The 21,581-nt window shown below is 42.8% G+C and overlaps 1 protein-coding gene across 1 annotated transcript in view; it reads left to right on the top strand.

Annotated features, from left to right (window-relative positions):
* SMAD9 (SMAD family member 9) overlaps nucleotides 1-21,581 on the top strand; it is a 43,168-nt gene that overhangs the window by 13,736 nt on the left and 7,851 nt on the right. The window contains exons 2-6 of the mRNA XM_030234731.2: nucleotides 1,285-1,923; nucleotides 8,311-8,568; nucleotides 10,606-10,743; nucleotides 12,520-12,741; nucleotides 16,918-17,174. Coding sequence (XP_030090591.1) covers nucleotides 1,512-1,923; nucleotides 8,311-8,568; nucleotides 10,606-10,743; nucleotides 12,520-12,741; nucleotides 16,918-17,174 — 1,287 coding nt within the window. The 5' untranslated portion in view covers nucleotides 1,285-1,511. The remainder of the gene's footprint in view (nucleotides 1-1,284; nucleotides 1,924-8,310; nucleotides 8,569-10,605; nucleotides 10,744-12,519; nucleotides 12,742-16,917; nucleotides 17,175-21,581) is intronic.

Genomic DNA, 21,581 nt, shown 5'->3' with positions numbered 1-21,581 from the left:
TGCATGCTCCAGAGCTGCATGGCACCAAGGGTATCCGAGTATGCCAAAGAGCCAGTCCTTGGGATTGGCCTCTTGTCTCACTGTGTTGTACCTGTGCCTGCACATGGTGTCCCCAGGAGCCCTCTGAACTCTTACAAGACCTGTATATTCAAGGAAATTGCACAAAAATATGGTTTGTGAAGGTCTGCCACTCCCTGTGCTGGGCAACATCTGTCTCCTCAGAGGCTGCATCTAAGTGGTGCTGAGGACTGTGAGCAGGCCTTTATTAGTTGGGCAAAAGGGTCCACAAGGGTGGACTAGGGCACTCATGGAGATGCATTTCTAGAGGCATCCATTTGGAAGCTGGCCCCATCTCCTGTTTTAAGTGCCCTCTGTGTAGTTCAGACCTTTGGACTTGCTATGCACAGGGGGTCCATGAAATATGTTTAAAGCAGTAAATAGCTTGACATACAAGGACATTTTTTCCTCAGAGTTCCAGTCAGTGGAAATATGTAATTTTCAGCTAAAATTAGACTGGCTCCAGCTATATGAAAAAAAAAAAAGGAAAGCCCTCAAGAGCTAAACTCTTTCTGTTGGACTTTGTCAGATGTAGCAACTCCTAGCAAAAATAACTCAGGATCCATCCAGCACAAACTGTGTCCAAAAGTCTGTGATTTGGATCCAGAAAGCTGTGAACTGTTGAAGAGAGAGAAACAGACTGTATAGGCAAAAAAAGCTTTTCTCTTCCATGTAAGAAAATATAAATAAATTTAGAGAATACTAGTAAATCTTTCAAAAGCCTTAAATGAAATCTAGGAGAAGTTTAAATTAATTTTGCAGTTAATATTTTACAACTCTTGGCGGTGCAGTGAGATTGGAGTGGCAGAGAGCGAGTTGAAATCAGAACAGTGTTCTACTCATTGCTTCCATAGAATTTGATATCACAGATTTATTTTCATAGTAGTTGATTGCACTGAACTTACAGCTACCAGCATAAAAAAAAGAGGGTAAATTTTGTTTTGTACTAATAATAATCTTAGTCCTGCAACCATTTGCCTGGTGCAATAAACTCTAAACACAAGTTGAAGGACTGGATACTTTACAATTTCCATGGTCCAACTCTAAAATAAGTGGGGTGGATAGTGTGGAAGAGAGGCTTGGGCCCAAAATAAACATTAAAAACCAAACAGAAAACCACTGAAAATTAACTACACATTTTGAATGATTTCTCTTTCAAAACATTTTATTGAAGGAACAATGGAAATAGTGTGTGAAGCCTAACCATGTATTGTGTTGCTGTTCCAGGCTTCATCAGCAGTTTCTTGATGTTTGGAAAGTTCTGAGACCCACCCTGTTGGACTACTAGTAACCAGTGCCTAAGACTACAAAAACGTACGTGTGAAAGAACCTCTCTTCCTTCCTTCCACTAAAGGAAGTGTCCATCACAGCACTGTGGAAACTCTGTGCAGGCCTTGCAAGACAGGAGAACAGTTTGTGCTTCCCTTGACGCTCGCGCGCAATCTCTGCTTCTTATGCACTCCAGCACCCCTATCAGTTCCTTGTTCTCCTTCACCAGCCCAGCAGTGAAAAGGCTGCTGGGCTGGAAACAAGGAGATGAAGAAGAAAAGTGGGCAGAAAAAGCTGTTGATTCCTTGGTGAAGAAGTTAAAGAAGAAGAAAGGAGCCATGGAAGAACTGGAGAGGGCTCTGAGCTGCCCGGGTCAGCCCAGTAAATGCGTCACGATCCCGCGTTCCTTGGATGGGCGGCTGCAGGTGTCTCACCGCAAGGGGCTTCCCCACGTCATATACTGCAGAGTGTGGCGCTGGCCTGACTTACAATCACACCATGAGTTGAAACCACTGGAATGTTGTGAGTTCCCTTTTGGCTCGAAACAGAAAGAAGTGTGCATCAACCCCTACCATTACCGGCGGGTGGAAACCCCAGGTAATTATGTCATCTGCAAATGATTCGCATCTCTGTGATAGCTCTTGCTTTGGCAGCTCTAGTCTTGGTGCATCCTACAGCAGTGCTCTGAAATGTGAAAAGGTAGGCTCCATCTGATGGAAGGGACTTGGGTCTTACTCTGTCTGCTGCTATGATAGCTCTGGCAGCCAGCACTAGGGAGGGAGTAAGGAACCCCTCTCCCCTTGGTGTCTGCATCCCATAGAACCCCTGAGGGCACCCGGATCTTGTCCAAGGTGCTGAAAGCAGCTTCCTCTCCCTGGACGTGGGGTCTGAATCCTCCCCATATGAACTGGTTTGCATGAAGTCTGGGCACCAGCCTGGCCTCACCACCGTGGTGAGATTTATGTCTCATTGAAATCCAACAGCTGATTCATTAAGCCCCAGGAAACGCTTTCTCTTTAAAGATAAGAGTTGCAGTAGAATGGCATATTTTGCAGTGAATACAAAACCAGGCCAGTTGATTCTTCCTAAAATACCTGGTGGTCTGACTTAAGTGGGATTTTCTTACCTAAATTGAGAGTTTATGTGAGATAAATCCATCAGGTTCCCATAAAACTTTGACATTTTCTACTGATAAACCTCTTTGGACTGCTCTAAAAACTTATGACCTCACTGAAAGGATACTTAATTGGGCTTTATGTCAATGAAACAGCTGTTAAAAAATTGTAGTGTTCAGTGTTGACTTCTATAGGGATCTTGGAAAGCAGGACTGGCAAAGATCTTGAGCAGTCATCCTGTTTTCCTCTGCCCAGACTCCTGAACAAAACCAAATTACCGGGTACGTTCCTGACAGATATTTTCCTAATGAGCTCTAAAAGTCCCATGTGATAAAGGCTCTACAACCTCCCCAGGCAAGTGAAGCTATTGCCTTTCTATCCTTACAATTCAAAATGATTTCTAATGTCTAACCTAGCTCTCCCTTACTGCCAAAATTTACGGTAATTTAATTTACTAATGGATACAGTTGGTAAGTGTATACTTTTTATTCTGAGATTACTCCTTGTCTGGCATGAATTTTACTCTGAGGTGACATTAGGATCAGATAAGTGAACTGTGGGATGTTTCTTTTCACACAGATGAAATAAGGGAAAAACATTTGTTAACATTTGTTAAACACCAGGGGCTGCTTCCTCTTCTGATAATCCTTCCAGTGCAGCAGCGCTGTCCCTGTGAAGTTGTATCCGACCTGCTGTAAACATTGTCAAAACTTTTATATTTTACAGCTACACTGAGTGGTGCTTGTTGTCAACAGTTTTCAGTGGAAAAAGCTGATCTCACACCTTGCTAAAGTAAACTCTTCAATAATTTAAGAAAAGATGCTCATAAAATATCTCATTTTTTTGTTTATTGCACTTCTTTATTTGCATGCTGCAGTCTTTAATGTCTTCTCATTTCTTCTGGTGTAACTTTGGTGCAGTTAATGGTGTCTCCTCAAAGCTTACAGATCTCAACCCCAGTTTTCTCATCTGTTCAGTTCCAGCTAACAAACACTGCTAATGGAATAGTCCAGCAGCTGCCAAAGCTTGCTGTTCTGATCCTGAAACTCAGAAGCTTTCAGCTGTGAATGTGTCTCTGTTGTCTGTCTGTGCAGCAGACTGGCAGTATCTGTACTAGTAAAGTAGAAGGGGACAAGATGCAGGTCTGGGTACTGCTGAATTGGTAACATGATCCCAGGAACAGCTCTCACCCATGTGGACTAGCAGCTCTCAGAGTGCAGGGTTAGCCCACTGGAGGGATTTTGGGCACTTTGGCCACTTGGCCGCCTTGTTCTGGAGGTGAAAGTGAGTGCAACTGTGAGGATACAAGCTGTGCTGTGCCAGTTCTCCACAGGACCCAGGAATTGTTCTCAGGCTGTTGTATTCACTCCTATAACTCTGCTTACAGGGACAACTCAGAAGCTGAAGCTCACAGCTATAGAATATATTTGTACAGTATAGCAGAGTGCAACCCACTCAGGTGTTCTGGGGCAGCAGCAGGAGAGAGAACTTGCACCACTGCAAGTGGTGCAATGCAGCTCCAGTTAGAAAGCAGTGCTGCAAGGAGGTGTTGGCAAAGCAAGAGAACGAATGAGCTTCATGAGAAAGTGGTAGCAGTGAGATCACCACAGAAAAGGCTGGGAGTGGTTGATTTAGGTGCCAGTCTGTTTAAACAACAGTCCTCTTTTAACTGCAGGAAATCTGCAGCTTGGCTGTTGGTGATCTTAGGCTTATATGAGATTCTCTGAGTTTCATCCTTTGGAGCTAAACAATCCCCCCGCTGAATAAGTCAACGCTGTATTTTTTATAATCCACATATTATTTTCATACAAATATCCACCCTTTTGGGGATCATTTTCCATCACTGCAATCTTTCTTGCTGAGTGAACCACTCCATGACCAGATCCATTAACTTCAATCCAGAATGAATGAATTGTGTCAAAGCCTGGCAAATCCCTAGACCTCTGTTACTAGAGTACAGCTTTAAAATCTGGCCAGTGATTCAGGGATTTCATTACTTCTGCTGTGTCCTCAGGCTGCCCAGTCCCATTTTAGGCACTGCTACTGAAACTGCACAGATTACACATGGCTTTTATTGCTGCTACAACTATTCCTGGCAGATTTCTTCTCAGCTCTGCTGAATAGCAAGTGCCACTTAAGAAAAAAAAATCAGGAAATATTTCCTCTATTTGTGCAACATCCCATTGCAGAGAGGAGTTAGGCCACCTAATCTGAAGGAGGTAGGTATGTTGGTTATGCTCTGCTTCCCCCTTCATTGTTGCCTTTGAAGAGCTTCTCAGTGGTTTGTTGACCAGACCAGATCTTTTCTCTGGTTTGTTGTCAGCAGAAGCTGCCTAAATATGTACCCTATCATTTTTATAAGAGATCATTCATATGTAAGTATTGCAAATTTGAGGGTGCACCATTGCTGTAGACAGAATTTTTGACTTAGACTAACTGACTGCTTTCATGAAGCCTGAGTGGAACTAAGATATGAGAGCCTCCCAGGTGGAAGACCACCTCATGGCTTCAGCATTGGCCATGTGTTTGGGAGTAGTCATGGGCACAGGGAAGAAATGGATCTCACAGGAGAGTGGTCTCCAAAAGTAGTAAACAATGCGGAGATGGATTAATGTGTGAGAAATCACAGTATGGATGTTGTACCTGAAATTAAAATGAGGCAGAGAAGTTTGCTTGCTAGCACCTGAAGTTACAGGCACAGCCAGATTCCCAGCAAGAACTGTTTAAGCTAAAGGGAATGGGAGAAAGGTACAAAAAGCAGTGACAGGACTTAGAACATGACCATATTTGTCTTCAGTTGAACAGAGATCATCAACACTTCAGCATGCATAGAAGGAAGGATCCACCTTTGGCTCTTGATGGACAGTAGCACATAGAAGAAAATGACCCCAATGAGTGGAGAAAATGTGGGTAATTTATGAGTACAGACAGGTCCCAACACATTCAGTTACTCAGTTTTATGCCTCTGGTCACACTTCCTTCAGAGTGGTTGAGCCCTGGAGAGTGACATGTTACCAAAAGAGCAAGGAGAACGAGGCCCTGGGGGACACTCAGCCACAAACAAGAACATCTGGGAATGCTTCCCCACCACAGAGGCTTTAGCCCTCTAGGCAGTCACAGAACAGTCAGTGGAAAGAGTGAGTGAGGTAGCAAACAAACTGTTCAGCAGAGCAGAAATTAAGAGTGCCATGGTCAGAGCCGGGAAGGAGTTCAAGGCTTGAAAATTCTTCCTGCTGACTCACTCAAGGCAAATCAAAGGCTTTCCCTGGCAAGAGCTGTTCACACATCCAGATTCTCAGCTTTCATTTAGAGAAGGAGTTGAGTTCTCACAGGGCTGAAGGAAGCAGCTCTCTCAGCTGTGGTACCCACAGTGAGGTGTCAGCCTCTCAACACTGCAGGATATTGTTGCACACAGCTGCCCTTTGCTCAGCACCTCTGCTGGGTGCAAAGGGATCTCCAGCTCCTCATTTTCGAAGGCTGTTAGTCAGAGCTGGCTGATCAGCAGCAGACCTGACAAGCATCATACCAGTTTCATGGAGCTGCTGTGGAAAACTCTGGAAGCAGCAAAGGAAAACTCCAGAAGCAGCAACAGTTCACAGCCTGGAGCTGTTCACAGGAGCATGGGATGGGAGGAATACAGCTCACCAAAATTACATCTGCAGTGATGGTATTGATCTTGTCCCATTATATGGAAGTTAAAGAGTTTATTCGTCTCCACTGGCTGTGAAGAGATCCACAGAGGACTGGGCAGTGCATGCCAGATGTGAATACTTGTAATGCCTGTATGAGTCCTACCTGGATGGTTAAAGCTAAAAGAACAGTAAAGAAGCAGAAATACCTTTCTTTACCTAACAACTTAAGAAAGCGGCAGCAGACTCTTCATACCACAAATAGGGGCATATGAGAGGCAAGAGGGAAGTAAGTAGTCTCCAGAGCACCAATCCTTGTCCTGGCCAGAGGCTAATTAGCAATTCATTGAGCCAGAGAACCATGTATGTGTGGTGTCTTAACAGGTATCCCAGTGCCTGTGTTTCCGGGCAGAGGAGAAGATAACCTCTGCAGTGAAGTCCCTGCCATCAGTCCAGTCTTTTGCATAGTGTTAAGGCCCAGTTATTCAGGTCATGGGTGATTAGCAGATTCCCAGTGATATATTCCAGTGGGTGGGCAGACAAGTTGTTTAACCCTGCCTCTACTGCAGCAAAGTGCTACATTGAGCAAGAAGTTGTAAACCCATTGTTGGTACCAGCCACTGTAAATACCCCAGCTCTGAGCAACTGATGTGCATTCCAAGCAGAGTTCCTGCAGCCTCTTCTCATGCACATGCTTTGCATTATCTATACATTATTTGCTTTATTCAAAAGCAATTATTCCACTCTTTCATTAAGCTGGATAAATGAGAGTTTGCTGTAATTAAAAGTTGTTAGCTAACCTACCTAAAAATAATTTGCCTTCCCTAGTCAGCTTTTTGGCCCAAGCAATACGTTAAAACACGTTCAAACTGTATATTCCCATCAACATTTAAAACCAAGAGTGTACATTGGTATTTCTTTCCATAAACTAGTAAGGATAGACTGGAAGATGATGTGCTGCTGGATTTTACGCCACAGGAACTCTGGATACTAGGTCAGTCAACACAAGTCTGCTGAATTGTCCCTGATGCTGGGACAATTCATCCTTCTCACAATAACTCAAATTGCCTCCTTATCTTCTTTGGTGGCTTTTAGATCTGCATGATACCAGCTGGGAATCCATTCACCTTACCTCTGTTGAAAGCTTTAACTAAGATAATTAGGCATTATGTGAGCTAGTAACTAATAGAGAATCTTGGGGTACAGGAATCACCCATTGTAGGCGCTGCTCTCCCCACCAAGACTATGGAAGACACAATTAAAGTCTCCTAAAGGTTGAACTCTCATATTGAAAATTATTCAGCAAGCCTTCTTTTGTTCTAGCCTAGGGACTGCATCTTCATAGGTATTTCAGTCAGGATTTTCAGTGTTTTGAGTCTTAATTCTACTTTTGCTTCTCATATGTCAGAATCCAAAGTAATTTGGATCAACTTTGGCTTTCTCAAAGGGGAAGTGCTGTTAGCAGCACTGACAGTGTGAGATGAAAGCAAAGAGAGTTTGTGGATAGGCAATATCTTCTACTAGACTAATTTTTAAATGGGTTAATTTGGATTTCAGTTTTCTGGCCTGCATTTTTCATGTCTTAAATACCAACCACTGACATATGTCTTCTTATGCTAGATCTTTTCTAACTATATTGCAAGACCTAAATTGATATTGCTGCAATGTTTGAATTGCCATTTACATTTCCTTTCAAATATCCCACTGTCTGTCTGGCAACATTTTCAAGTACCTGACAACATTTTATATCTGGTGTCTGGCTTCAGGTCTGTACTTCCGTTTGCCCATCTGTAACACGCTGGTAGTAAAATATGCAGTGTACTGTAGAGCACTATAATTGTTATGAAACTTGGCTGTGAATTTGGCACATCCTGGTGATAATACTTAGAAAACTTCTGATGTGTTCAGTTTTTGAAGAAGGGAGGAATAAGTAATTTTGAAAGGGAGAGATGTATCTCGTGAATTTCTGCATGATATTCTTGTGAATTTTATGGTACCTTGCTCAATTCAAGATTCCTTATTTTGCATGTGGAACTGCTGTAACTGGCTGCAGGTCTGGAGAAAAATGTCCAAGAATTCAGCTTTTGATTCTTGGGTTTGGACAGGTTTGTTACTCTTCAATGACTTGTATACAGCCTGCAATATTTGAGCAGCATGGAATATGCCTCTTTTTAACTTACAATAAGATACACCTTCAAGAACACAATTTTAACCATTTTTTCTGTTGTTTTTGTTTTCAGTCCTACCTCCTGTACTTGTTCCAAGACACAGCGAATTTAACCCTCACCTCAGCCTCCTTGCCAAGTTTCGAAACACTTCTCTGCACAGCGAGCCACTGATGCCACACAATGCCACTTATCCGGATTCTTTCCAGCATCCTCCGTGCACCCCTTTCCCACCATCCCCCAGCCACATGTTCTCCCAGTCACCTAACAGCATCAGCTACCCCAACTCACCAGAAAGCTCTTCTGGACCAGGAAGTCCCTATCAGCTCACAGGTGAGAATGAGCTTTGGGACACCCTCACTGAGCCCTTTGCTGGTCATGCCAGGGCCTGGGATGAGGTGGCAATTCTGTGCTCCCCCACAGACTGTAGTTGCAGATCGAACTGTTGGATAGAATGGACTTGGAATGTGATTTCTCATGGCTGTCTTCTATATATTCTGTATATTGTTTCTCAGTCCTTCTGACAGATGCTTAAGAGATTGAGAGCTGTAGTTGTCCCGCTCCTAGAAGTGCCTGTGTGCGATGTCATGATTACTCTGGGGAAAAAACTGAGGAGAGAAGCAGGTGTGGCAGAAAAGAGCATTTACCAGACCTAAGTTAGGGACCCAGGATGGCCAGGGTAGGAACCTTTAGAAACTCCATCAAGGAGACAGGATAATATGGGGAAAATGGTTTGCAGAAAGTTTTTTAAGTTTATGGCAATCCTACTCACTGTATAAATTTCAGAAACTTAAGGTGTTTAACAATCTGTCCCAACACCTGGAGAAGTCACCATGCAAGTTCCTGTGACTTTGGAACATGTTCCACAGTTCTGAGATTAGCAGGCTTATGTCACTCAGTCTCCTGACTTAGACAGCTCTGATTACCTGAAAGTTTAACTGTGCTTTTGCTGTTAATGCAACACAGCTAAGAGCTAGTTTTAATATCAAAACATGGTTCAGATTCACTTCAGCACTTTAACTTTCAAATAGTTTCAGTTATGTCAGCTTTTTCACAAAGATGAATTCAGGTCAGAATCTTGTAATTTAAAATTTTAGTGTCTCAACTATGAAGCATTTAAATTCAGGTCCTTAATGATATAACTATTTCATTTTAAGAAAGAAGTTTATTTTACAAAGTTTTTGTAGCATTTGAACTTCCTTTTAAGTTGAATACTTTCAACACAGTGTGATGTTTTTCCTTCCCTCTTCATTCATTGAATGTGCCTTCATTCATTTCTTCTCTAGATCTCAATTTCTGATTATATCATATTTAGCAACACTGGAACATTTCATCAAGTAGCAAGACTTATTTGTCTTGCCAATATTTTTCTTTCACCTGTGTGTAACTAAGCTGGATTCAGTGGAGCTGGTCCTGACAGGTAAATCAGGCCCATTCCAGCTGTGCAATGACTCTGACTCGTGCATTTAACTGAACCTGGGACCTCGCAAAGCTACTTAATAATGGAAGTGGCTCAACCTGAGCTTCAGTATATCACAGCACACGGCACACTGATAAGCATAATTTGCCTGTGTAACAATTAGGGATGGAAGGCTATCAAAAGCAAACTGGAGTCACATCAAGGACCTTGAGAGGGATAGCTATAACCAAATATAGATGTCAGTAATGCAGGTTTCTGCATCTCATGGAATTGTCTATACTCTCCCTGTAACCAGTAGAGGAAAACAAACACTCCTAGGAAAAGATTCATTGCATCTTCTTGTCTATGTCCAATACACTGCAGATTCCTATTTTACTTTAGTGGATATAAAGAGACCTAAATGTGACTAGTTTAGGAGCAGACATCAAAAATATCCATATAACCACATGATTCTGTGATTGTATTCCTTTCTGTAACTAATTTTCTCTTCCACTATTTCTTGACTTTGTTTTACAGTTTTTTGTTGGAGGGTTATGTCGTCTAAGTGTTAGAAATATCCTATAGTGTATAAAATTCCTAGGTCCTGAACAGTGCTTAAATAGAATAGAATAACATGGCTTACTTGGAAGATTCAGTGTTTGTCTCATGATACAGTTCATAGTTATCAACTCCAGGTCAAGGCACTGTTATGACCATCCCTCTCTCTTTCAAGCACTGCATGTCCAACATAACAGCTTTTCCTTCCCATCTTTGCTGAACATGCAATGGTCCTTATCTGGAGACTGAAGGGAGGTCAGATTCAGATTTGTGCTTTTTCCAGTCTTCTCAAGCCAAACGGTACTGAAGTAGTAAAATACTTACTGGGAAAAAACCAGGAGGAATTTACCAACATATTGACTTTGGTGTCTTTCTTCCTTTCTTTCTCCTTTCTTTTTTCTTTCTTTCTGTAGTGGAAACTCCACCTCCGCCCTACCATGCAAGAGAACCTTCCGGAATCCACAATGGACGGTCAATGGATGCAATAGCTGAGAGTCAGCTAGTGCTGTCCTTGCCCAATGGAGGCAAATCTGCCGATGGAGAAGCTGAAAGTAAATACCATTTTGTACTATTCTCTAAATAAAAACTTTTAAGAAAAAAAATTGTTTTAAAAAAATGTTATTTGTTCAAGAAGGGTTAGTGATCTATAATAAGTTTCAGTCAGTTTTTGCAGTAAGGCTGTGTGCTAGACCCATCCATTAGCTAGCAGGAGAGGTTGATGTAATATTTCCTTGAATTATGTGCAAAGTTACAGAGTTTAGACTTATTTGCATCCATGAACTATTACAGTTAAAAAGCTGTTAATGCAAGCAAACACTGTTATCTACATTGTAAAGATAAACATATCAAATCAGGGATGGTGGGGCAATATAACACACAAAAGCATTATCCATATCAGAACTCCTTTATCACCTTCAGCTCTAGGTTTCAAGTACTTTAAAGCCTTATGCTAGGGACCTTTTTACTGCCATTTTTGTATAAATGTTATGGTACTGGCCGGCTAGAAAAGAAAAGGACATGTTCTAGTGGAGTACAAAGATATTTTGACATAACTCCAAAGTCTTTGTCGTCTTACAAGAATTCTTTAGTGGGAGAGACATTAATGGTCAAAGAAAGGTCTGGGGTCCTGTTTGCACCCCTGAAACAACTTGATGACCTCTTGATGGCCTCTCCTACCTTTGGGCTAGTACTGGCTAGTGCTGATGCCCCCACCATTCACAGCCCATTGCTGCAGAGTAGGAAGGAGAAATGGAGTTCCTCTGCTGGCTTTTGCTTTGGCTTCCTGCTACTGCAATGAAAAATCACTGTTGTTCTTTTAGTCCATCATATTGTGTTCCTAAAGAAGTGTCATTTCTAGAATGAGCACTGCACACACATGCACATTAAAAAAATAATGCCAGCCTTCTGAAACAACAAGGAGTGTGTACGTAGCATGAAAATGGAACAGAAGGAATGTGAGGGGATGGTGCTAATTATGAATGGGGACACAGAGTGGCTGGATAATAACAAGTTATCAGACACCAATACTTATAAATAAATTGTCAAGCTAGTTTAATCTCTTTATCATAGCCTACCATCCCTGATCACTATCCTAGTGAATATTAGTTGGAGGTTTATTAGAGGTTATGCACAGAGGTGCTCTGGGGGCAGGCGGGCTCACATGCCTGTGGTGAGCAGGCAGGATAAAGTTTCCTACTAATTCCTGTAGGACAAATGAGGCCAGAGATTCTGTTACGTTTTTAAGTCCGTCTCTGACTTAGAAAACCTGGGCAGCGATAGATCCAAAAGAAATGACCTTGCTGACATTTCTGTTTACAGTCCCACATGGAAGCGGAAAGCCTGAAAGCGTGCAAAAATTGGAGTGATTTATTACTTCTGATCTCCAGAGTTTGGTATTAGGCTGAAGGCCTAATACCAAAAACTTGGCTCAGTTTTGACTTACTTTGAGCCCATCTGTCATCCCTATCTCCTGCTGGTGTGCAGAGCAGATGTATCCCTTACTATATTCAGTGTATATTTCGGGCCCCAGTTCAGTGAGAAATGTCAGTGTGGTTGATTTAATGCAGTGGAGTTTCCACTTTTAAGAAGAAGTGGGGCTCCTCAAGGCTTAGAGTTAAGCTGATGCATCAACCTTTTGCATGTTTGGGACTTCAGTCATAAAATCAAGAAGCAATGGAAGATTCTGTTGGGATAAAGTATGACATAAGTGACTGTTTAGATAAAGAGATGGGGGGGCTGAGAGTGGGAGGGAATGAAAGAAAACAGAGAAAGATTGTTTAAAAAATTTTGCTGAAACCTGAGCAGCTGCTTAACTTTATTTCCTACAGACTTTCGGCCTGTTTGTTACGAGGAACCTCAACATTGGTGCTCAGTTGCCTACTATGAACTCAACAACCGGGTAGGGGAGACTTTCCAGGCCTCCTCTCGAAGTATCCTTATAGATGGATTTACAGATCCTTCAAATAACAAAAACAGGTTCTGCCTGGGTCTGCTCTCAAATGTAAACCGCAATTCTACTATAGAAAACACCAGGAGACACATAGGAAAAGGTAAGAGGGAATCCCCTCTCCTCAGGAATAATATTTAGAACTCAGAAGATCCATGCATTGCATGAACAAACCTATCTGATTCATCAAACCTGCTTGCCTTAAAATCAGACCTCTGACATTACTTCTGAAATAGAAGAAAAGCAGAGGATTCTTTTCTGACTGGATAACGATCAACAGAGTAACTCCTTACAAAGGCTATTTACTTGGCCAGCAAAGAGAAAAATGTTGTTTATAGTTGTGTGTTCTAATTTAGCAGTATGTATTTTCATTTTATTTATTAGAGCTTCTGGCAACTGGGAATATTGCCATTGAAATGCCACTAAAAGGATAATTGCTGGTGCCTCAGGGCTGCTTCTCCTCCCACCAAATAACAAAGAGAGATGGATGAAACACTTAGTAGTTGAGTTACTTCGCTGAAGAACTCTGGTGGAATTGTGTTTGTAGCTTTCCCCTCCCCCCAGCCAGACCAATTCCCTGCTTTGTCAGCTTTTCACTGGTAAAACTAAGGTTTGCATTCTCCCACCAGTGGCTGCTGGTGCAGCTCTGTGTGCTCCAGTTCTGGAGCACATATACCCTCAGCATGCAGGGTGACATGCTGCTGGTGCCAAGCACGAGGAGACCATGCCTCGACACACCTGGCCACACACACTCTGTCCCAGCTCCCCAGGGCTGTGTAGGGCTTGATATTCTCCCAGAACTTACTGTTGTTTGTGGTGGTGAGTCAGAAGCCCTGTGCCAGCCACTTCTCCATGCAGATGAAGCTTTGCCTGTTCTGGTACATCCAGTCTAGACTCATTATCTTGCCAACCCAGCCTCTCACCAGTAGCTGCCTGGGAATGCATTTCCCACTGGGCTAATTAACTCTAATTGTTCCACTCCTATTATCTTGTCAACCTCACCTCATTTCCCAGGCCTAGAGCAATATTTTAATTGGCTCTTGATAGTCTAGTGTTGAATGACTGAATACGAGGAAACTCTGAGACAAATGTGATACATTTTTTTGCAAACAGCAGTGAACCTGAAGGCTAGAGCAGGCAATTTTGTGCTAAGCTCTTGCACTTTTCCCCAGAATGAAAAACACTTATGTTGCAGGTGCTACAAGTGTGTGCCATAGTGGTTTGTTGTGTGCAGTGCAAATGTGTTGTACATCTAGTTTTAACTTAGAAAATAAAGCAAAGCTTTACATCCTATCAGTGTAAGTTGTCAGAGGGATGTAGATCAAAGCTGAGCCTGGCCCTAAAAGAAGAATGACAAAAGATCCCAACTGTCACGTGGCAATGTTACAGTCTGTGACTTTCTGCCCCAAAAGATGAGGAGACAGAACAGAAATAAAGTTAGGTAAATGCTAATGGCCTTCATTCATTTAAATGTGAAGATCAGTCTTAATTGATTAGAAGTTTTTAAGGTCTTGCACTAGGAATGTGCCCAAAGGAAGGGAGCAGATTGCCCAGAGAGGAGGCTTAATATATCAGAGATCCTTAATTTCACTGCTCTTCTCTGTTTATGCAAATCCTAAAAAAACATATACAAGTGGAATAGAAGTGGCACCAGTGCAGGCCTGCAGAAGAGCACAGAGCGGCTCCAGAAGCGTATAGTTCAAAGGCATGGTGGACAGATGAAAGCTGCTGAAATGGATACAATTGTCACATGTTAGCACTGGAGAAAAAAGAGTGAGTAAACAAGATTAGCTCAGTAGGATAAGGATATGTGATTGAATTGTCATCTAGAGTATCAGCATGAAACCATTTCCTGGAAATACCACATCAAAGCTAAAAACAATCCAGAACACAATGCAACATCTACGAGCAATTGGACCTGTTTCAACAGTCAGACTTCAAGGACAAAAAAGTAACTTTTGATCAGTCTCAAAAAGATGTGGATGCTTGGAGACTGCTGAATTTTCAGTTTCTGCAGAGACAATGAAATACCACTAAAACATATGGACCTTTTAATTGGTCTTCTACAAATATGTATTTAGCTGCTTGATTTCCTTTAGGGTGCTTTCCTCTGGTGAATGAATACTAGAATAATAGGAATACACACTGGTTAGTGTTGTATTTACTGCTTTTAAAAAGTTCACAAGAAGAAAACAATTTGTAACCTCTGCTTTCAGAAGTGACATTGATTTTTTTGTTATTGTAGCACAATGTTTGGGCAATGCCTTTGAAAGCATTCATTTTTTTTTCAGAAAATGGGTTACCTAATATACTTTGAAAACTCAGCCTTTAAAAATTTTCACCTTAGCATCCCCTGTGGTGACCCTAAGTCAGTAGCTACTCCTGAAGATTTGAAATGTGGTGCATGTTTACATCCTTATTCTTCTGTCTCTACCCTCTGTTCTCACTTCATCTGATTATTTCAGACAGCTATATGGACTCCATAAAGATTCTTTCTGTCCTTCCCTTTTATCCATTTCCATGGGAAGGAAGGTCAAGTGGTAACAGTCATGGTGTGCAGCACCCCACAGTGCCTGGTGCAGTTGGAGCTGATGCTTTCCTGTCGCTGCTGTTCCCAGCGCAGCCTCAGAGTGTGCGCCTAGCACAGCCCTGCTACTCACAGCTCATTTCAGATCTTGTGGCTGCTCAGAAGTCAAATGATGGCTTGAAGACAGACTTTAAGGTTCCCATCTGAGTCACCCTGGAAGACTATGGGAGAATGTATTTTTTCCCAGATTATTTTCCCACTCAACCTGCTTTCCCCTGTGCCATTCCCACTTCTGTTTAGAGGTTGGTTTTGTCCTAAGGATGTGCTGCTGCCCCTTGTTGTTATGACTGCAGAATGATGAACAGACTGGGAATATGCAACCAGTCTTTGTTTGTATGAAAGACAGCAGGAATAAAACTAATTACAGCTGCATTATTAAAGCACAGTTACCAGTAGCTTTGCAGGCAGTCTACTGAGGCTCTGTGAACATTTGTGTGTGTTTGAAGAGTATACCTGGTATTAGAGAGGAGGATTTTATTTTATTTAGTGGTGGTTTTTGCAAGAACAAAGAATTGAGTTTTTCCATCTCTCTTGGCCCTGGGAAAGGTTCATTTCCCCTCATCTAGCCATGGGAAGGGTGACTGGGCATTTTCAGGTTGTGGCTTCATGCTCACTTTTCAAGCAGTCAGGGTTCCCATTGCCACACTTGTACTGATGAAGATCTCACAAGATCTCACTGAAAATAAATTTTGTTCTGTTTGTTTTTAAGTTTATTAGCTGGTTCAGTTCCTCAGCCTGAACAGCAGCCCAATCCTCAGCTGTTGCTGCCAGCATGAAAGCAGGTGTGTCAGCAGGGGCAGGGAATGGGAGAGCCTTTTCAGCACCTGCACAGACTTCCATGGCATTAAGCTGGCTCTGAGCCTGCACTCTGTAGCAGATGGAGTGAATCATCTGGTCACAGTGCCTCTCTCTAGCTATCAGCTAGAGAAGGCATCTACACAGTTATCATTTTACAGATGATCCCCAAATTCAAGGTTGCTGAATTAGGCTAAGATAAATTCTCCCACCATTTTGGGTATGTTTTCATGCAAGCAGATATTCTTGGTGGATCAGAATATTTGAAGGGATAGAAGTGCTTCCACCTTAATTTCCCCAAGTCACAGTCAAAATTTGAGTTAGTATTGGTAAGTCACTTGGGCACTGAAAAGTTCTGAAGCAAATCAGTAATTTTCTTGCTAAAGGCCATTTGGAACAGCATCTGATGAGTAAGTCACATCATGTAAATGCAAATACATGGTTCTGATGTGGCAGATAAAGCAAAATACAGAAAAGTATTTTAAGTACATGCCATGCTGTGTTTTAAATGTCTGACAGTAGGATCCTGTAGTAAAACAACAGCATGCAGTGAAGTGGGTCTTGGCGAGTGCACATTTGCTTAACAGTGAAAATATATTTAGCTGTGTAATGCAATAGTAATTTTTCCAATCTTGGATAATTTTGATTGATGTTTAGGACATTGTTGATGTGTGTTTGATGTTTATGTTTGCATATTTTGTCATAAAGTTACTACTTTAGTACAACTATGCTTTACCCATCTATGCTGGGTAAAAGTAAAGAAACCAGCACTGAGAAACAAAGATCCTGGAAGGATCCTGGGCTGGTATCCCCAAACCAGCAAAATAATTAATTACTGGCATAAAGTGTGTTGTGAAAAATGGAGACATTATACATGTTACTTTTTTTCTTTTCAAGGTGTTCATCTTTACTACGTCGGTGGGGAGGTTTATGCTGAATGTGTCAGTGACAGCAGCATTTTTGTGCAAAGCCGCAACTGTAACTACCAGCACGGTTTCCATCCAGCCACAGTCTGCAAGATCCCCAGTGGCTGCAGCCTCAAGATCTTCAACAACCAGCTCTTTGCCCAGCTTCTTGCCCAGTCAGTCAATCATGGTTTTGAAGTGGTGTATGAGCTGACCAAGATGTGTACGATTCGAATGAGCTTTGTTAAAGTAAGGATTCTTTGCTTTCTCTTACATCCTTGCTCTTGCTTTCTCTTGCATCCTTTGGTGTAAAACTAGACCACATCAAATCCATTCCAAGGGAGGATGTAGATACCCAGCTTTTGAATAGCAATTCATACTGCCTGTTTCCAGTATTGCCTTAAACTTATAGGTGCTCAAAATCAATTGCTTTTATGGCCAACCTGAAAATCTCTTCGATTACAAAATTTAGGTGCTTCATAGACTCTCTTTGGAAAACAGGCAGAAAATGCATAGTGGTGTTCCCCCACTGATTGTTCAAAAAACTCAACTCAGAAGAACTTAGCAACATATAAATATTGTAGCACATATCTTAGGCAGTTGTGATCTCTCCTATTGTTACTGGGGTTGGCAATAGAGCTTAATAGAGCCATTGAAAAGAATGTCCTTATTTATTTAGGCTAATTTACAGTCTCACCAGTACAATAGATTGGTATATATTGTCTTAATCAAGAAACATGGGGTCCTTCTTCATCCCTCACTGAGCTTGCAGAGAATTGTTGTTTGCCATCTGCCCAATCCCTGACAAATATTGTCTTACTTTCTGATGACATTCACTCTGGCCAGCCACACAACCAGAAGGGCTTCTTGCAAGCAGAATGGAAAACCTAAAAGAATATTTTACCTTCCCCCTGTTATTTGGAAGAGACAGGAGGCTACCAAATCCATTACTGTTCTGATGTCCTTCATATTTGAATTTCACAGTCTGACTGCTCTGTGGGAAATCTGTCAGTCTTTGTGGGACTTTCGCAAGTCTTCTGAATGGCCTTCGCACCAGAACAAGATCTCTCAACTCCTTTGAGCACTTAGGATTTATTTGCATGCCTGTTGTAGCATCTAACCCCCAAAGAATGACAAGTTTTTCGAGATAGTTTCCAGATGATGCTAGATCAACTTGCTGTAGTGCTGCTGGGGAGAGCTGGCAGCAATGTTCAGCCTGCAGACTAGAGCAGTTGCACCATTAGAAGCTCTTGATCCTGCTAGGTACCATAAAAATGGCTTGAGTATGCTCCTTTTTCTTGCAGATTTGTTTTTATACAAATGACTGAATCCTCATCTAAGGTACCAAAAAGTGCTTGAGGCTCAAGTCCAGTTTCCTTAAGTTCTACAGAGCTCATGAGTTCAGTCCTACAAATCTTTCCAGTCAAACTTTTTCTAGCCATCCTTGGGGACCCATCTTCTTAAGTCTTCAAGAGCATTAGGAGTGCCCTGTAATCTTTCCAGGAGTCCAAGCCAAAATCTTGATGCCCATGCCCATGCTGTTGCTTTGTTCTTGGGAGTGAACTGATATCTTATTCACATACAAACATTAAGGCAAAAAAAAAAGAAAAAAAAAAGAAAGCAAGAAATCCAACAAACAGCATTTTCTTTAATGGAAGGCATGAATGGGCAAGTTGTTTGTAAAGGCAGTGGAGCCAGTTACACAATATTTTCATTATCTCAGCGATTCAGGGGCAAGCTCTTTGATGTGTTATCTGCCTCCATGCCCAGCATGGCAGCACAAATGGTGGTGTTGATGCACTATATAATTCTGCTGCCATATTATCACCTTGCTTTGTTGAAATAATAGCAGCTATTACTGTGCCTCAGGCACCGGAAGACCAGTGCAAGGAGTTATTTTGAACTCTTTCCCATGATGTCTGGAAAATTGCTATGCAAATCTCATCTAGGCTCTTTCTTCCTGGCCTGCAAATACACTTTCCTTTATTCAGTCTTCCCAAAATATTTCCCTCCCAAGGAGTGAGCTGTCCTGTGTTCAGTCTGGGGTCAGGAGTGATCCTGGATGTTGGGGATGCAGTGCCCAGAGGGGCCTGCTGTCTGTCAGAGTCCATGAGAGCCCTCATGCGCAGGGCAGTGCTGTGGCTTCTCTGCTGACTCATGTCCAGATACTGGTGGTCACCTACAGCCCAAAGGGCTGGAGACCCTGCCTCTGACCCCACCAGTGCTTGAGCTACCAGCTGGGAGGCAGGGACAGGTAGGGAACAAGATATGAGAAACTTGACGGGGCTGTGCCATCTTCTGGATGCAGGGCATGGGACAGGGGGAGGTGAAGGTCTTGTCCCCTCTCATGCCCTTTTTATGCCCACAGAGCAGCTGAGAGGAACTCAAATGTGGGTGTATCATCAGTGAGAGTAGCTTCTATCCACTGAGCACTGCTGTTAACCAAAGCAGGATGGCTCTTGCCACCTCTCCACAGCTGAGGCAGCTGAAGCACAAAGGGAAGAGATGGAGAATTTCTCCAAGCCGAGGTCTGAACCCAGCTCAATCCTCCCCACATCTCCCCAGGTCTTGGGGCTAAGGGAAATACCCAGCAGACTTGAAAGCTCAGCACTCTGGGACATGGAGCCTAGGCTGGAGAGAGCTGTTGCCCACAGGAGGAGGAAAGTGTTGGCAGGAGCAGCAGGACACATGAGGGTACTAGTATCCTCTTCCCACCATCTGTGGAAAACACCACTGCAGCTTTGAAAGTTGTACTCACTTCATTCCCTAGTTAAGAGAACTCCAGCTCTGGGCTCTTCTCAGTCCTGGGGTGAAGGTGGCTACCTGCAAACCAAGAGTGGTATACAGGGAGCACCAGGGTTCTTGCCCTCCTGGCATTTCCCCTGGGGCTGCTCCAGCCAGAGACAACATCACTGGGAATGTTTGGGAGTTGCCAGCAGAGGGAGATGGCCAGCCACCTGCCAGGCTCCCCCAAATCTGGCACATTGTGCTTGAATCCTGTAATTGCTGTTCCTCTAGATTTTCTGTCCTGCCTGTCAGCAAGGTGTGCCAGCTCCTCTGACAGCAAGGTGTGCCAGCTCTCCTGGCTGTGTATCTTCACTGCAGTTGAGTACTTCTGACTTCACCATCTCAGAAGTCTGACTGTGCTGGCATTTTATGCAAACGTTTACAGAACATAAATCTGAGGTTCTGTGAATGCAGGCTCTTTCTAGTCTGATAAATGCTCCACAGCTCAGAAAAATGCTCTCTGTTTGGAAGTACTCTTTGGGCTTTGGTGGGTCCATACCTTACTCTTCTGCTTTCTTTCCCCTTTTCTTCATTAATTAGCATGGATTTTATCCAGACCACTTATGGTGACATTTCATTTAATGTTGATCCTAGTTTTCTAGCTATCATCTAAAGAAGTATCTGCACTGGCAGCCACAGTTGTCTGAGCTGCTCAGCACTCTCAAATTTTGGTGACTTTGGCAGCCATCAGTCTTTACATACCTCCATGTCCTTTTGTTGTGACTAGAATACCAACCTGCCTGCTTATCGTAATGACAGGTATGACTCAGTGTCTGGTCAGCATCCCACAAATGAAGATCCCCATCCTGTAGTGGGACTGTGTTTTGCACATTGCCCTATGGAAATCTGAGATCAGTTCTGCCAGTGAGACATCTGGTGAGCTGCAAGACTCTGGGCTGTGACTCGCATGCCTTGTGTTGCTGTGACGTCAGGCTTCCTGCCTAGCACTGCTTAGACACTGTGCCTGCTTGAATCATAGAATATGCTGTGTTGGAAGGGATTCATCAGGATCATCAAGTCCAGCTCCTGGCCCTGCACAGCACTATCCCAAAGAATCACACCCACAAGCATTATCTGAATGCTTCTTGAACTCTGTCAGGCTTGGTGCTGTGACCACTTCCCTGGGATGCCTGTTCCAGTGCCTAACCACCCTCTGGGAGAAAAGTCTTTTCCTAACTTAAATCTGCTCCTTGAAGCATGGGTACTTCGGGTTTTCTCTTCTCCCTGCCAGTACCCCATCCCCACTTTCTCTCAGATGCCTCATATCCCTTATCTTCCCCATGAGAGCTGGAGAAATTACTGCAGGACTTCCTACTGCAGAGAGCTGGGAACTCTTGTTGGCAAAGAGGACATGTTCAAGGATAGAAAACCTATGAAAAGTATTTATACATAGGCTAAATATGGTACATAGGAACTGCTGGAAATTTCCAGAGGTTAGACAAATAATTAGAAATTCTAAATTCTTAGAATCACAGGATGAATCTCTACCAATACATGAAGCAGTACCCAGGACTATCCCTAGTTCCTGTTAATGAAAGAGGCTGGCCTGCTTTTTGCTGGTGCCAGACAGCAGTCTGCCAGACTTCCCTGGACATGTCCCTGGGATGCAAACAACAGGGACCATTCCCCACGGGCTGTTTGCAGACAGCCAGGCTTGGAAACAGGCCTTTCCATGCTAGTTGTTCTCTGCACCTGGAAGTGTGACTGAGATTTTTAATTTAATAGCATCAAGTCCCTGGTAATTATGATAACAATGACCTCAAAAAGGAGCTAAGTTTCTAGAGAAAATTATCCCTAGGATAAAGCAGCAAATAGTGGGAACTTGGGTGTGAACTGTCTGCAGTTGTGTTAGACTATCAGCACTGGAGT

This window comes from Serinus canaria, chromosome 1 (assembly GCF_022539315.1).
Source record: "Serinus canaria isolate serCan28SL12 chromosome 1, serCan2020, whole genome shotgun sequence".
NCBI classification, from domain to species: Eukaryota; Metazoa; Chordata; class Aves; order Passeriformes; family Fringillidae; genus Serinus; species Serinus canaria.
This window is presented reverse-complemented; position numbering and strand designations above follow the sequence as displayed.